General features: G+C 43.2%; 1 protein-coding gene and 1 long non-coding RNA gene across 3 annotated transcripts in view; one reads left to right on the top strand and one right to left on the bottom strand.

Annotated features, from left to right (window-relative positions):
* The window catches only part of LOC128625862 (uncharacterized), a 23607-nt gene extending 11975 nt beyond the window's left edge, over positions 1 to 11632 (top strand). Inside the window, exon 3 of the long non-coding RNA XR_008389702.1 lies at positions 11342 to 11632. This is a non-coding gene — a long non-coding RNA (uncharacterized LOC128625862). The remainder of the gene's footprint in view (positions 1 to 11341) is intronic.
* GPX7 (glutathione peroxidase 7) overlaps positions 1 to 16405 on the bottom strand; it is a 23799-nt gene extending 7394 nt beyond the window's left edge. Inside the window, exons 1-3 of one of the 2 annotated variants that reach the window (XR_005084331.2) lie at positions 16188 to 16405; positions 8262 to 8523; positions 5435 to 6543 (exon numbers count right to left, since the gene is read on the bottom strand). Coding sequence is in view for 1 of the 2 variants with exons in the window: in XM_037158345.2 (XP_037014240.2) it covers positions 6380 to 6543; positions 8262 to 8523; positions 16188 to 16322 (561 nt within the window). In the remaining variant the exon portion in view is untranslated. Of the gene's footprint in view, positions 1 to 2647; positions 6544 to 8261; positions 8524 to 16187 lie in introns of those variants that run through there. The other variant, XM_037158345.2, reaches the window with a different exon arrangement.

Genomic DNA, 16405 nt, shown 5'->3' with positions numbered 1-16405 from the left:
TGAGCCTTTCAGGAGGAACCTAGCTGATGCAGGGGGCTCCAACAGTCCCAGAACATTCAGAAACAGACATAGATAAATGCCTGTTGAACACCTATTATGGATCAGGCATTTGTTATGCTCAAAGAATACAACAGAGATAAGGTGCACAGTAATGCGATATCATGGAAAGGAGAAGAATTTCTACCTGTGCAACACAAGGAAGGAGTGAAAGAGAATAGGGCAAACAAAGGAGGATGAGACACAAAGACTTCGAATGACATTAAGGAACCAAGCCTTTATTCCAAAGACAAGGGTGGGGAGCACATTGGAGCAGAGAGTTGATGTGCTCGGATTGCTGTTTTGAACATCTTTCAACTTGTGATGTTGAGGATGATTAGAGGAGGGAGTGGGGGCCAAGGAGATGAGCTAGAAGGATGATAAATCCTGAGTCAGAATAATGGTAGCAGGAAGAAGGAAAAGGGGACAGCTATTTGTCCCTGCTCTCCCAACATCTTTTCTTCTATATTAATGGAACCCCCAGTTTTCATCTGGGCTCATGGCCATACAGAATAAAAATTTTATTTCTCAGTGATCCTTCTGTCTAGGTATGGATGGCTATGTGAGTAAGTCTTCTTATCAGTATAAGGTGATGTAGCACCCTTAAAGGAACAGGATTGAGGTAGTCAGCTATCTTGAATCAATATTGCAGATGTTGGCAATATTCTAGGGATGGCAGAGCTGTGCTCCTGGACCGCTGACTAATTCATGGAGCAGATAAAAGGTCCAACTTTTATAAAGAATATAAAGAAATTTCTACTTTATTTGAGACTGGGTTTACTTTGAGTTTTTGTTGTCCCTGCCCAGTCTATATTCTGATACAAAGTGGTAAAAATCAGGTGAGGGCTAAGATGTAAGGATTCATGGAGATCTAGGCAGGAGAGGCAGCTGCAGAGGTTTTGTTATACCCAAGGCAGCATTTCTTGAATGCCTTTGACCACCTGCAATATAATTATTCTGGGTGGGACCCAGGAATTAAGCCAGCAGCTCCTTTGGAAGTCCCCTCCAGCAATCCCCAGGCTAGTCCTGCTGGAGCCAGGGCTCTGTCTGCTTTCCACAGGTGTCTCCACTGGTGCCTAGCCCTCCAGACAGACTCTGGAGCAGCATACTTCTCTTATCTGCAGTTCAGGTCTGCTTCTGCCCTAGGGTTTATTTTGCCCTGAAGATTTAGGACTGAAAACAAGCTCTGTCATCGAGGTCAGGTTACTATCCTTTCTTTTTTCTTAATATAAAGTTTATTAAATTTATTGTTGCAACATTGGCTAATAAAGTTATATAGGTTTCAAGTGTACAGTTCTATAATACATCATCTGTATTGTTGCAGTTTGTTCACCAGCATTTCTTATGTGCATTGCACAGGGTCTTCAATGGTCTGATCCTTGCATGCCTCTCTCACCAGGCAGCACTGGCTCCATACAGTCTAGTGTCTTCCTGCCTTAGGGCCTTTGCAAGAGGCACTACGAGTGCTTAGGACCTCCCCACTTCTTTCCCCCACTGACTCTTACTAAAATTTCAGCTCTCAGCTTACATGTCATTCCTCAGGAAAGACTTCTCTGAACTTTAGAATAGGACCATTGCCACTTTATACATGCCCATAGCTCCTTGTGCTTCTTCCTGGTGCTTATCATAATTGTAATTATATAATATTACAATTTGTTATGTAATTACTTGGTTAATCTTTGCCTTCCCACTATTCTCTAAGCACCATGACAACTGAGAACATGTGTTGTTTACTGATGTATCCCTAGAACCTAGTGCAGAACAGTAATTTTCCAGGAAGTCCCCTCACTCTTCCCCTTCCACTGTCCAGACCAACTTAGAGAAGTAAATAAGCAGTTTGGATGAGACCTCCCTTTATCTGAGGACCTGGGACCAGTTGATGTTGAAAGAGAATGAATCACTGGGTAGGGAATGTGGAAGGAGAGCTCAGCAAAAGACAAAGTCCTTTATCATATCTCCATAGGCAGAAGTGACCCCCTCCCCAAACTCCTAACAGGTGGTCTCTGACTTGCTAACCTGCCCTCAACTAATGTAACTGAATCCAGGTCCAGCTATACTGATAAGGAAAGAGATTTATTCTGATACCAGCAATCTGAGAAGATGGGGACTCTTATCTCAAAGCCCATCTTAACATGTCCGTGCAGGCAGAGGCTTTTAAAGGGAGGGAGAGGGAAAGCAGAACAAAGAGGTAAAAAGGAGGGGATTGAAAAGGTCTCTACTGGCAGACCAGAACAGTCTACTCCCCTAAGCCCTCAAAACTGGTCAAGTGATGGTCTGGTGTGTGTCATCCTGGTTTTACGGTTGAAGGTCAGTAAATCTCCCAGAGTTGGGATGGCTGAAGGTCAGAGTCTTTATTTTTCGTAGTTCCTAGGATTCTTACTCAAACATGCTACTGTAAGTCGGAGTCAGCATTTATAGAAACAAGGTTAAAAGGATGGTGGGGTAGGTTATAACTCCTTACTGTTAGACTAATAGCAGGCAGCTAAGGAATCAGTCATAAGACTTAAGGAAATAATTACAATATAAATGAATAATTAAAATGGTTTGGAAAATAGCTAAAGTACTGTTGATGTAAGAACAGTCCAAACCTGTAAAGAATTTTTATGAGTTTATTTGAGCCAAACTGACAAAATATGTGGGGGACCAAGATCTCAGATGCTCTGTAGAGTAACAGTTTGCATTTTTTTTATTCATTTGGAATTAATGAGGTATTTAAGGAAGATTACATGAAGGTGGGAGAAAGCAAGGCAGGATTAGATTACTAGATTAGGTGCTTTCTTAAGAGTGATTACACCTCTGAGCAGTATTACTTCCAGGTTTCAAAGGTGTGTTAACCTCCAGCCCAAGAACAATGAACAGAACTTGCTTAAAAACCTTTCACTAAAGAAGTTATAGGCCTGGGGCATGACTACCCAGAAAGACCTGCCCTTTTTCTTCCACATTACTGAGAGCTAATATGTAGCCCAATAAATAAAGTATTTAGCTTACAAGTAAAGAGTTAGAAGATAACTAAAGTATTGGTAGAAAATGAAATATTAACTGATTTGTTAGTATTTACTGGTTAACCAATGACTAAGATAATAGTTGATAAGGATTTAAAGTGAGATTTTTCCTAGGGGACTCTTGCACATTAGGACAGCAGAAAGCTGATAATGCTGAAAGGAATGAAGGTCTAAATGAGATGTTAAAATTCTCAGCTGGACTCTAAACTTCTAGGGGAAACTGTTTGCTTGTCTTTGGTTTTCAGATAGGAGGTAGCCAGGGACAGCATGGAGCTATTGCTCAAAATGTTTGCCATCTAATTACCTGTACTCTGATAAGGATCAGGCACTGTACTAAAGAGAGAGGAGAGAGGGTAGTTGCTTAAACAGTGAGAATAGAGTGGTATGTGACGGGAAAGGCTTAGGGGGTTTGCAAAGGCTGGGTGGGAACAAGAGCAGGTGAGTTCTGCGTATGTTGAACTCAGGTATCTTCAGGCATGTCAGTAGGCAGGTTGATATGAGTCCAAGGTAGAGATCTGAGTCCAAGGTCAAAACCATGAGAAAAAAAATGGGACAGCTGCTGCAGAAGAGTGTATAAAGTGACAAGAGGGACCAGCCTAAAACCTCAAGGAAGAACAATAGGGAAGGAGTGGACAGAGGAAGAAACATCAACCAACACTGAGAAGGAAAGAGCACTCAGAGAAAAGGAGAAAACCAAGAGAAGACAGTGACATGAAAGCTAAGGCAAGAGAATGTGTCAGGAAGAGGGTGTAGTCAGCAATAGCAGATGTGGCTGAGAGGTCAAGAAGGATAAAGTCAGAGATGTGTCCACTGAGAATGTGGCTCGGGATTTCCATCCCAGAAATGTCCCTGATAGCTGGGTTTCATTGCATGTATATGTATGCAAACACACACGAAGTATATACCAAGCTGGAGCATGAAGCAAGGTGTGTAAGGGCACTCTGGAGGTCACCTCAGAAGGGCTGTGGTCAGCACAAAGAGAGCCTTCATTTGCTCTGGGCAGCTTTTGAGGATGACCATTAAGGGAGACTTTGAGACCTATAAGCAGAGTTCAACTCTCTTGTGGTCCAGTGGGAAAATTGAGGACAGAAGACAGGAAATACCCCTATTTTGCCATGTATAATGTGCATTTTTTGCCTAGATTTTTGAGGGAAAAATAAGGATGTGCATTATACATGGGTATAATGATTACATATCATGGGCATAATCCTGTGTATAATGCACACAAAACCGTGGGTGTGCATTATACACAGCAAACTATGGTAGTTTGCTCAGTCTGAGTCAGGGCACAGCTGGGACTTGAATCTGTGTCTGTGTCTTCTAGAAGAGTGACCTTGGGAGAAGTAGACAAGAAATTCTTACTGGCCAATGAATTATCAATCAGTGACTTTACCCATCACCTCAGGTTCTAGCTGCCTTTAAAAATATTTATATAGAAGTGAAATATACATTTTACATACAAAATTCAAACATCACAGTAATACTTAATGAAGAAAGTGAGTGAGTCCTGTTACCAGCCCTCACCCGCAACCACCATGAATGTTTTGGTCTATATTCCTTCCCCCTTCTCTCCTTCTCATTTAACATTGTAAATTTTTTTTATCCTCAACTGAGGACATGCTTATTGATTTTAGAGAGAGAGGGGGGAAAGGAAGGGGAGAGGGAGAGATGCACTGATATCAGAGAGAAATATCAATCAGCTGCCTTGTATGTACTTCAACTGGGGGCTAAACCTGCAGCCCAGGCATGTGCCCTGACCCAAATTTGAGGCCTATTGGTTTTCGGGACAATGCTCCAACCACCTGAGCCACAACAACCAGGGAACATTGTAAATTTTTAATAAAAATATTATTCTCTTACTGGATTTTGTGTGTGTGTGCATGGGTTCATTCTGTTGTACAGCTTGCCCTTTTTTCACTTTTGGACAACTTTCTGTGATAGCATATAGAAATCTAATTCATTAATTTAATAACTATATTAGTGTATCATTTGGATTTGTACCATAATTTATTACCAGACCACAAGTTGGTAATAAATTATGTTGATGGACACAAGGATTATATCCAGTTTTCACTATTATGAACAGTGTATACACATATATATTTGTATACACATATATATTTGCACAGTTTGGGGGTCTTCTATATAATGGATCAAAGGGTATGAACATTTTGTTTTAAAAGATATTGCCAAATCACCCTCCAAAAACTTGTGCCTTTTTATTGTCCCAACAATAGTTTATGCAAATGCCTATTTCCCCACATCCTTATCAACAATGGGTATTATCATTTTTAAAATCTTTCCAACTTGGTGCCCTGGCCAGTGTGGCTCTGTTGGTTGAAGCACTGTCCTGTAACTGAAGGGCTGAAGGTTCAATTCCAGGTCAAGGCACATACCTAGGTTGCAGGTTTGGTCCCTAGTTCTGGCACGTCAGATCCCCAGTCCAGTACATTCCAGAGACAATCCATCAGTGCTTCTCTCTTTCATCGATCTTTCTATCTCTTGCTTCCTCTCTCTAAAAGCAATGAAAAAATGTTCTCGGGTGAAGATAAAAAAATTGAAAATCTTTCCAACTTGAATTAAGGTAACTATCTTTTCATATCCTTATTATCCATCTATATTCTGTGAATTATCTATTCGTATCTTTTGTCTCTTCATTATTGTAGTGTACTTTTGGTCAGGGAAATTTCAGTGAGTCATAATGATTGGCCCGATACAAAAAGGCTTGAGGGGTACATTTTCATTTTATCATGTCATCCTGCATTGTCTTACAATGAATTTACATTCCTTTGGTAATTAAAAAAAATAATACTTTAGAAAACAACAACAAATAAATGTTTGACCTGGATTCTCATTGGTTGGGAATCCATGTTGGGTGCAAGTTTTCATTGATCACGTTATTTTTTGGTTTATATGCAAAGAACATTTATTGGGTGTCTCCTGTTGGGCTGCCATTGTCCTAGGCACGTTCATAGGTCTTTCATTAATCCTCACAACAGCCCTGTGAGGTAGGAATCGGCCCTGTTTCATAGAGTTCTTAATAGGTAGGAGATTGTTGCTTGATATAGTTCTATTTGCCACATGTTTTCATGGGCTAGAAGTTCTTACTGGCTGGTGATTCACTGGTCAAGAGCTCTCATTGGCCAGTTCCTATAGGTTGCTCTAAGATTCAAATCATCAGAATGCTAGAATTTCCCCCTCACAGGAGTGATGGCATAGGTGAGATAAATATGGATGAAGGAGAGCCATCGTCTCTCCCTTTGAAGCACCATTTGAGTTTGCTTTGGTCACCAAAAAGCAAGGTAGGGAGGAAGGGGAGAGTGGGAGAGGAGGGAAAGTGGTTATAAGTCTTCTCGCTTCTTCAGGATGAGCTTCCTCACAAGCGCTGTGATCTGGGGTCTGATCTCCTCCACCGATACAGTTGGGTCCCAAGCCCCTACCACCTTTCCATCTGGGGCCACGAGGTACTTCCAGAAATTCCAAGTGGGCTCCTTTCCAGAAGTTTCTAGAGAAAAAGGAAGAAGGAGAGCAAAGTGTGCTTCCCTGTGTACCATCCCCTGGAATTCCACTGTTAGTATCCATTCTTCCCTTGAGGCAAACCATTTAAATCAGAGTCTCTGGAGGTAGGACTCAGGCAGCAGTATTTTCCAAAAACTCCTGGGGAGATTCTAATGTGGTGCCAAGGTTAAGAACTAGTGCTCTAGGATTCTGTGGAATGCTTGCTAAAGTAGTATCAGATTGTCGTTTACTGATGACCTCAAAGACTGAATAGTCCACACTCTATTCTCTAATGTAATCGAAGTGGTTTTCAAATGTTAGTTCATGGACTGGTTGCATCTAAATCATGGTGGTGGTGGTGAGAGGTGCTTAAAATAAACAGATTCTTGCACCCTGCTTTAGTAGGTTTCAGGCTAATGCATTTTTTAAAAAAAAGATTGTATTTATTTATTTTTAGAGAACAGGGAAGGAAAAGGAGAAAGAGAGGGAGACAAACATCAACCTGTGGTTGCTTCTTGCGTGTCCCCTACTGGGGACCTGGCCCACGACCCAGGCATGTGCCATAAATGGGAATCGAATCCAGGACCCTTTGGTTTGTAGGCTGGCACTCAATCCATTGAGCTACACCAGCCAATTCAGGCTAATACATTAAGAGCTCCCCAGGTACTTCCAAAGCAGGAGCAGGTCAGCTTTGATCCATAACTATGGTAACTAAGAAGGAACTAATAAAAAGACAGGGGGATCCCTGGCTGGTGTGGCTCAGTGGATTGAGTGCAAGCCTGCAAACCAAAGGATCGTGGTTCGATTCCCAGTCAGGGCACATGCCTGGGTTGTGGGCCAGTTCCTGGCAGGGGACACACGAGAGGTGCATTGATGCTTCTTCTCTCCCTCTCTCTTTCCCTTCCTGTCAAAAGATAAATAAATAAAATATAAAAACAAAAAAAAGACTGGGGGAGAAAAAGCAAATATTAAGATTGACCCACAGAGCAAAATTTCAATCTGCCTTTGTAAGAGACATTTTGTTTGCTATACTGTTGCTTCTCATTTACTTCTCCAGATAAATGGGTGGATGGGGGTGGCAAGGGACTGGAAGGCAACCAGAAGCAGGGAGTAGGAGAAGGCAAAAAAAAGGAGTCCCCAAAGGAGGAGAGAGGTCTCAGGGAAGAAACAGGGCTATAATGACAAGTGTGGCCCGTGACCTCATTTTGTGGCTCTGAGGTTTCTGGGGCTGGAGAAGGAATTTATTTCTAAATAATGAGATTATTTAGATCTGCTTTTTTAGCTCAGGTTCCTCTCCTGTGGCCTATAGACTTTGACTCTGACTCAGGATAGGAGATGCCTATCAGCTTCTCTGGGCACATCGCATCCCCTCCCTGTCTGCACCTTAGTTTCTCCATCCTGAGTCCAGCTATTCACAACTGACTAATAATATCTGAGGGCCCAGTCTCCTTCCAGGAGTCCCTACCTATGCAAAGGATCTTAGAGATGTCTGCAAGAGTAACTCTGGGAAGAACTTAAAGGCAGCACAGTGAAGATATTCTTAGGCAGGAATACCCCTCAGCACATCCTCAAAGATTAGTGCTGGAATAGACGATCAACACATCTTGGCAGAGGGCTGGTTGGGAAAGGGCCCCAGGTCACCCAGGCAGCCAGTGGTTTCTGCTGTACAGGAAGCCATGGCCTCAGCCAGCTGAGGGAAGGTAAGGGGGAAGGATCTGGACTCACCGGTCAGGTACTTGAAGACAGGGTGGGCACCAGTGCCAGTCACTGCGACCTTGCTAAACATGGGGAAAGAGACACTGTAGGTGCGGCGGGCAAAACTCTCGATCTCCTTGTTGCTGTCGGGCTCCTGTTGGCCAAACTGGTTGCAGGGGAAGGCAAGCACATTGAAGTGGTGGGGCCCCAGGTCCCGCTGCAGCTGCTGCAGGGCTCGGTAGTGCTCGTCTGTGAAGCCACACTCGCTGGCCACATTCACCACCAGGGACACCTGTGTGACGAAAACAAAAATCCAGACATGCACAACCCAGTCAACAAGCATGTACTTGTACATGCCTTGATATAGATGCCCACATGTGTGACTGCCCCCAACAATTCATATTCTCTCCTACATACGAGAACACAATGTACACATGTAAATGTGAGTGCAATGTTCCCATATATACATGAACACAGGCATAAATGCAATCAAACACACAGGGCTTACAGATATGTATGCATATACATACATGAACACTCATGAGAATAAGCATACAACATTCACAAATGGGTATACATATGCCCTATGATACAAAGATTCATTAGCACATATCACACATACCCACAAACACACAGCACAATCATTGAGAAGCATACACATGGTGGAGTCACATTAAGAAGTGATGTGGGGAGCAGAAAGGTAGACATGGTTCAGTTTCTGGCCTATCACTGTAGTTGCCTCTACATGTGTCAGTCTGCCTTCCAGAATTAAGCCCATTGAGGATGGGAGCTATGTCCACTTCACTCCAGGGCCTGATGTATGCAAAAGTCTCAGAAGGTACCTGATGAATGAAAAAGTGTGCATACATACACAACCACCTGCAACACAGACAGACATGGGCTTTCTTGATAAAAGGACCCCAAGGTCCCCAGGGCAATCCCGTGTTGCCCTGCTCCCTCCTGCAAACAATACTACTTTCTTCTATCACTAGGCTCACCCTTAAATGTATTATTGCCTTGAAATAACTTTATTTATACAAATTTATTTATAAATTTATTTAGTACCTTTAGCTAATAAATATAAAGATGGGTGATGGAACTTTGATTATAGTAATGCAATTAGAATTCTGGCACCAATGCTATCTTTTTGGCTTCTAATTATATGTTATTAAGAATTTTAAATGCTACCTTGTGTCTGGGCTGCCCGGCCCTATCTCTCTGGCCACCGTTTTAGAAGTGCCAGGATTATACTGGCTGGCTCCATAAAGAGGGCCACTCTGGACATGCACAGGCAAAAATTGCTCAGTTAGACATTTGGGGCTGGCTATTCTTTGTTGTGAGGGGGCTATTCTGTTCATTGTAGGATGTTTAGCAGCATCCCTGGCCTTTACCCACTAGATGCTTAGTCTTGACAATCAAAAATGTCTCCCCACATTGCTAAATGTCCCCTGAGGGCAAAAATACCCCTGGTTAAGGACCACTGGGCTGTAACTCCTTCACCCTGCCTCCATCAGATGAGAAACAAACCACTCCCTGGGGCCACAGGCTGTTAGAACACCCTCCCCCATTTGCATCAGCATATCATATGCCATGGTTGCCTGTGGTAGTAAGAAACTGGGATCCTTTTTAAAAACAAATATTTTATTGATTATGCTATCCCATTTTCCCCCCTTGAACTCCCTCCACCCAGTACCCTCATTCCCGCAAGCAATCCTCCCCCTTAATTCATACCCATGGGTCATGCACATGAGTTCTTTGGCTTCTCCTTTTCCTATACCATTTTTAACACTCCCCTTTCTATTTCGTACCTACCAATTTGTACTTCTTAATCCCCGCACCTTTACCCCCATTTTACCTCTTCCCCCTCCCAACTGATGACCCTCCAAATGATCTTCATATCTATGATTCTGTTCCTGTTCTGGTTGTTTGTTTAGTTTGTTTATTAGATTCAGTTGTTGATAGTTGTGAATTTGTTGCCATTTTAATGTCCGTAGATTTGATCTTCTTTTCCTTATACAGTTCCTTATTACATATCATTTAATAATGGCTTGGTGATAATGAACTCTTTAGTTTTGCTTTGTTTGGGAAGCACTATACCTGCCCTTCAATTTGAACACTTCTTGCTAGTCCCTTCTAGCCTGCCAAGTTTAAGAAATCAGCTGATGGTCTTATGGGAACTCCTTTGTAGGTAACTATCTGCTTTTTTCTTGCTCTGTTTAAGATTCTCTCTTTAGCTCTGGCTGGTGTGACTCAGCGGATTGAGTATGAGCCTGCAAACCAACAGATTGCTGGTTTGATTTCCCTTCAGGGTACATGCCTGGGTCACGGGCCCCATGTGAGAGGCAGCCAGTTGATGTATTTCACACATTGATGTTTCTTTCTCTCTCCTTGAGCTACTCTCTAAAAATAAATAAATAAAATTTATTTACCTACTCTCTAACAATAAATAAATAAATAAATAAGTAAGTAAGTAAAAGGTTCTCTCTTTATCTTTAACCTTTGGCATTTTAATTATTATGCATCTTGGTGTGGTCCTCTTTGGGTCCAACTTGTTTGGGACTCTCTGAGCTTCCTGGACTTACATGTCTATTTCCTTCACCAAATTAGGGAAGTTTTCCTTCATTATTTTTTTCAGGTAAGTTTTCAATTTCTCGCTCTTCCTCTTCTCCTTCTGGCATCCCTGTGATTTGGGTATTGGTACGTTTGATGATGTCCCAGAAGCTCCTTAGCCTATCCTCATTTCTTTCTTTTTTAAAAAATTATTTTTTCTTGTTATTGTTCTGATTGAATGCTTTTTTCTTCCTTATGTTCCAAATCGTTGATTTGATTCTCAGTCTCATCCCCTCCATTGTTGGTTCCCCATCGATTCTTTAAAAATTTCATTTAATGTAACCTTTATTTTTGCCTGGGTCTTTTTTATGCTATTGAAGTACCCAGTGAGTTCCTGGAGAATCCTGATAACTAGTGTTTTGAACTATGCACTTGATAGGCTGCTTATCTCCATTTTATTTAGTTAATTTTTTTTTAGTTTTGTTCTGTTCTTTCATTTAGGCCATATTTCTTTGTCTCCTCAATTTGGCAGCTTCTCTGTGTTTGTTTCTGTGTATTAGGTACAACCGCTTTGATTCCCAGTGTTAGCAGCATGGCCTGTCTGGATGAATGTGACTTCTTTAAATCCTTGGTTGTTAGACTTCTGAGAACTTCCGCCAAGATGGAGGCATAGGTGGATGTGCCGTGCCTTCTCACACAACCAAGTTTAGGGACAACTAAATATTAGCAACAGAAAACACAGCCAGAACACGGAAAATTGAACTTTTCGGAAGTCCGTTAACAACAAATTCTTCAGCCTGACCGGTAAGGGGCGAAACCAGCGGCTGGCGGAGCAGGGTTGCACAGGAGGACTCGGCCAGACACACTCAGGCCCGCGGAATCCAGGGGGCCAGAGGTCTCCTCAGCTGTGAGAAGCGGCAGAGGGGGTCGCCATTTCCCCGCTCTGGCCACGCCCCCACATACAGCGTCACAACCCAGCGACCTGGGAATCCAAGGCGCCGCTTCTCACACTTAAAGGGCCCGAACAGACCAAGAATGGCGCAGGAGGATCTCAGAGCCCCAGAGCCAATAGATCTAAGTGATGAAGAAATAGCAAAACTCACAGACGCACAGTTTAAAACATTGGTCATCAGGATCCTCACAGAACTGGTTGATTATAGCCACAAATTAGAGAAACATATGAAGGCTAAACTAATTGAAATGAATGGAATTGCACAGGACACCAATAGCAATGAAAAGGAAGCTGGGACTCAAATCAATGGAGTGGACCAGAAGAAAGCAAATAATGGCCAAACAGAAAAGAGTCAAGAAGCAAGAATTCAAAGAAATGAGGAGAGTCTTAGGAACCTCCAGGACATCTTTAAACGCTCCAACATCCAAATTATAGGGGTACCAGAAGGGGGAAAGGCACAGCCACCAGTGGAAAACTTATTTGAACAAATAATAAAGGAGAATTTCCCCAATCTGGCAAAGGAAATAGACTTCCAGGAAATCCAAGAAGCTCAGAGAGTCCCAAAGAAGTTGGACCCAAGAAGGAACACACCAAGGCATATCATCATTACACTAGCCAAGATTCAAATGAAGGAGAGAATCCTAGAAGCAGCAAGAGCTAAGGGGACAGTCACCTACAAAGGAGTCCCCATCAGACTGTCAGCAGATTTCTCAAAAGAGACCTTACAGGCAAGAAGGGGCTGGAAAGAGGTATTCCAAGTCATGAAATCTAAAGACCTACAACCAAGATTGCTCTATCCAGCAAAACTTTCATTTAAAATGGAAGGACAGATAAAGTGCTTCTCAGATAAGATCAAATTCAAGGAGTTCATCATCACCAAGCCCTTATTATATGAAATGTTAAAGGGACTTATCTAAGAAAAAGAAGTTAAAGAAACATGAACAGTGAAAGGACAACAAGCTCACAGTTATTAACAACCACACCTAAAACAAAAGCAAACTAAAAGGACAGCTAGATCAGGAGTGGAAACATAGAAATGAAGATCTCAAGGAGGGTTAGCAACAGGGGAGTGGGAGGAGGAGAAGGGGGGAGAAGGTACAGAAAATAAGTAGCATAGACAGTAGATAGAAAATAGATGGGGGGCAAGAATAGCACGGGAAATATAGAATCTAAAGGACTTGAGACACATGGTCATAAACTAAAGGGGGGTAATGGGGGGGATGAGGGGTAGGGGTGGAGGGGAATAAAGGGGGAATAGAACAACTGTAACAGCATAATCAATAAAAAAATTAAAAATAAATAAATAAATAAATAAATAAATAAATAAATCCTTGGTTGTTAGACTTCCATAAAGCTCGATTTTCTGACAGATCTGGCTGAAATTTGTTGTGTAGTCTAGTTGTAACTTTTGCTGTAATTGTGTGAGGAGATGAAGCATATTTACCTATGCTTCCCTCTTAACCAGAAGTCCTGAAACTGGGATCCTTAACTTCCTTCCCTAGTCAGGGGTCTTCCATTTTCTTTTCTGCTGGATCCCCGGGCACTGACTGTACTGAAAATTATTTATTTTTATCCTGTAACTTGTGTATCTTCCCACTCTTTTGGAAGGAAGGAAATCCTACTTCTAGTACCATGCCTGAAGTCAAAAAGATTATCCTTCAAGTGACCCAAACAGACAGACACATCCAAATACACTAGTTAATTTGTGTAGCAAGCAAACAAACATATCATTCACACATACACACATATACACACACACTATACTCAGGACTACATGTATATAACCTCACGCTGCAGGCAAGCACTTTCCCAAATGGTCACTGATTTGTGCAAACTCGAATCTAAATGACTGTCTTCCCAGTTAGCCCGAGGGCATAGATCATAGTCTTTTTCATGACTATATCTCTAGGACTGGCCCCAGTGCCAAGTACGCAGTGGGTGCTAGAACCAGTAAATTTTTTTCAATTAAAAAAAATTGCCATGAAATATATGTAATGAGTCAGTAACTATTTGCAGGCAAATAAATGACCATATTGCCCAAGGGGCAGACCTAGATTGGGGTTAGCTCAGCATCATATACATGCAGGGGTGTCCAACTTTTTGGCGTCTTTGGGCCACACTGGGAAAAGAGTTGTCTTGGGCCACATATTAAATACATCATGACACATAATCACACAAAAAATCTTATAATGTTTTAAGTAAATTTATGATTTTGTGTTGAGCTGCATACACAGCCATCCTGGGACACATGCAGCCCACAGGCCACAAGCTGGACACCCCAGTTTTATAGCTTCCCTGGACTGACTATTGCCGATTTCCCTCTAAACCTGGTGTTCAGGGGCATGGGCTCTGGAGCTGGACTTGGACTGCCTGGATTCAAATTCTAACTCTAACACTTAGCAGCTGTGGGACAGTTTTTCTTCCAATTTCTTTCTGATTGATTTTTTGGCCTCTTGCTCCTATGTATTTACCAATGATCTAGAGTTTTAAAACACTCAGAATTCTGGAATTATTCTCTGGGTCATTTTTCTCCAGGATTTCTATTCCTCACATCCTGGATGCCTTATTATTTCTGAAAACAAATAGACTTTATTCTATTCTTGTCATAGCACTTATTACTACTAGGAAATTCCTTATTTATTTTTCTGTTCCTTTTTAATTTTCTCTTTCTTCTTCATTTTATCTAAGCTCTATTAAAATGTAAACTTATCTACAGTCGTACCTTGGTACTCGTCAGCCTCAGAGCTCATCAAAACCAGTACTCATTGCATTAAATAAGAAAAAAATGTTTCAGCACTCAGTGCTTGCTCAGGATTTATTACACTTGCTAGAACCTGTATGAGTCACAGTGCCACCCGCAAGAGAAAATGCTTCATCACTGCTCACTTGTTCAGTACTTGTTGGTTTCGACACTTGTTGGCACTCATCACAAAGAGGAGTGAGGTACCACTGTATTTTGTTCACCACTGAATCCCCAGGACTGGCCTAGTACTTGGCATATACAAGGAGCTCCATAAAAAAACATGAATTAATAAGTAGCAGAGCTGGTCAAGTGGTAAACCTGGAGCTCTGTGGCCCACTGCACTAGAAGGAAGGAGAGGCCTGATGGGAACGGGCCCTGCTCTCATCGGCTCTTTGCTCTGAGTTCTGGATGCAGCTCCTTCTGGGCCCCACCAGACACAGGTACAGAACACTCTATCTGTGTTCTGTGACAGTGCTGCCACACTGTCATCTCATTGGAAACTCACAATACCTTTGGGGAAAATGAGGACAAGGATTGCTTTCCCCAGGATGTAGAGGTTTAGGCAGTACTTTCTTCACTAAAATGGCTTTGCTCCCCAGAGAAGAATGCTGACATTCATTTTTATGGGGTCCATCCAAATCTGGACAATGGGTCCACCTGTCTAGTAGAGACCAATTCCTTGCCCTCCCCACACCACAGCCTCACTTGAGAAAAGGACTTGGAGGGCTCTTCATTCCACACAGTGCGACATCTAGGTACCTCTGAATATAGTGTTCAAGGCCCCTCTTAGTGTCTCCCTTACCCTCTTCAGCCTCAACTTCCACTACTGTCAGACTCATGCTTTGTACTCCTCAAGCACAACTGCTTGAAGTCAGGGCCACCACCATCTCTCCATCACGTTCCTTGCTGTTTGCTACGGAGCCTTGATACGGAGAGTTCTCTGCTCCAAATGCTCTTGGTCTTCCTAAAGCCCACTCTTGTTCAAAGATTCATCACATGTTTCCCCTCCTCCGAACACCTCCATCTGCTGAGATGCCCTCTTGGTAAGGAGGCAGCAGTTAGCCTGGATGACTCATATCTCCTTTCTGAGCTGTTATCTTAGGAGTTTGCCTAGAGCAGCAGATCAAGGGTGGATGAATGGTTTTCCTCCCTGCTCTGTGCTTTCTAGTGTTGTGTGACCTTGTACAAATATCTTCCCTCTCTGGGCCTCAGTGTCCTCCCTGGAGGACGATCTGTGTAAGGTACCCACGCACTCCCTCGGCTCTGCACATTTATCTCCACAACGTTCTCATTGAACTTACTGTCATCAACTTCCCGAGTTGCAGACAGGGAAAGTGGGGATAGGAGAGACAAAGGCCTCAGGATGCTAAGGGTTACTTTTTCCACCCTTGCGTGACACAGGCTCAGCGGGGGCTGCCAGACTCTGAAAGAGGCCCAGACCACTGCCCAAAGTCTCCCGCAGGGAAATCAGAGCTGGCTGCAAGAGTTTCAGGTTTCACTGTGCCCCAGGGCCGCGCCACGTAGTAGTCGCGAGACCAACTGGAGCAGGATCTGGGGGAGCGGCGCTCTGGAGGGAATGCCCGCGTGGCGGTGGGGAGCCATCACTGTGTCCTTGGGCCCCTGAAGCCCCCTCGGAACAACACCCTGCCGTTCCCCGCGGCGGGGCGCCCCCATCAGGCCCCGCCGAGGCGGTGCCGAGGCGTCCACTTACCGAGCCACGGTACTTCTCTAGCGACACCAACTTGCCCCGGATGTTAACAACCTTGAAGTCGTAGAAGTCCTGGTCTCTCTGAGTGCACGCCACAGCCGCTAGAAGCAGCCACGCTGCTACCAGAGCAGCCACCATGACTCTCTTCTGAGGTGGCTGGGTTGCGAGGGCAAGGACAAGGGTGGGAGAGGGGGGGTAACCCAGCCTGGGGGGCGGAAGGA

Source organism: Artibeus jamaicensis, unplaced genomic scaffold, assembly GCF_021234435.1.
Source record: "Artibeus jamaicensis isolate MK-2021 breed Jamaican fruit bat unplaced genomic scaffold, CSHL_Jam_final scaffold_1019, whole genome shotgun sequence".
In the NCBI taxonomy this organism is placed as follows: domain Eukaryota; kingdom Metazoa; phylum Chordata; class Mammalia; order Chiroptera; family Phyllostomidae; genus Artibeus; species Artibeus jamaicensis.
Note: the sequence above shows the minus strand (reverse complement) of the source record. Positions and strands in the feature narration are given on the sequence as shown.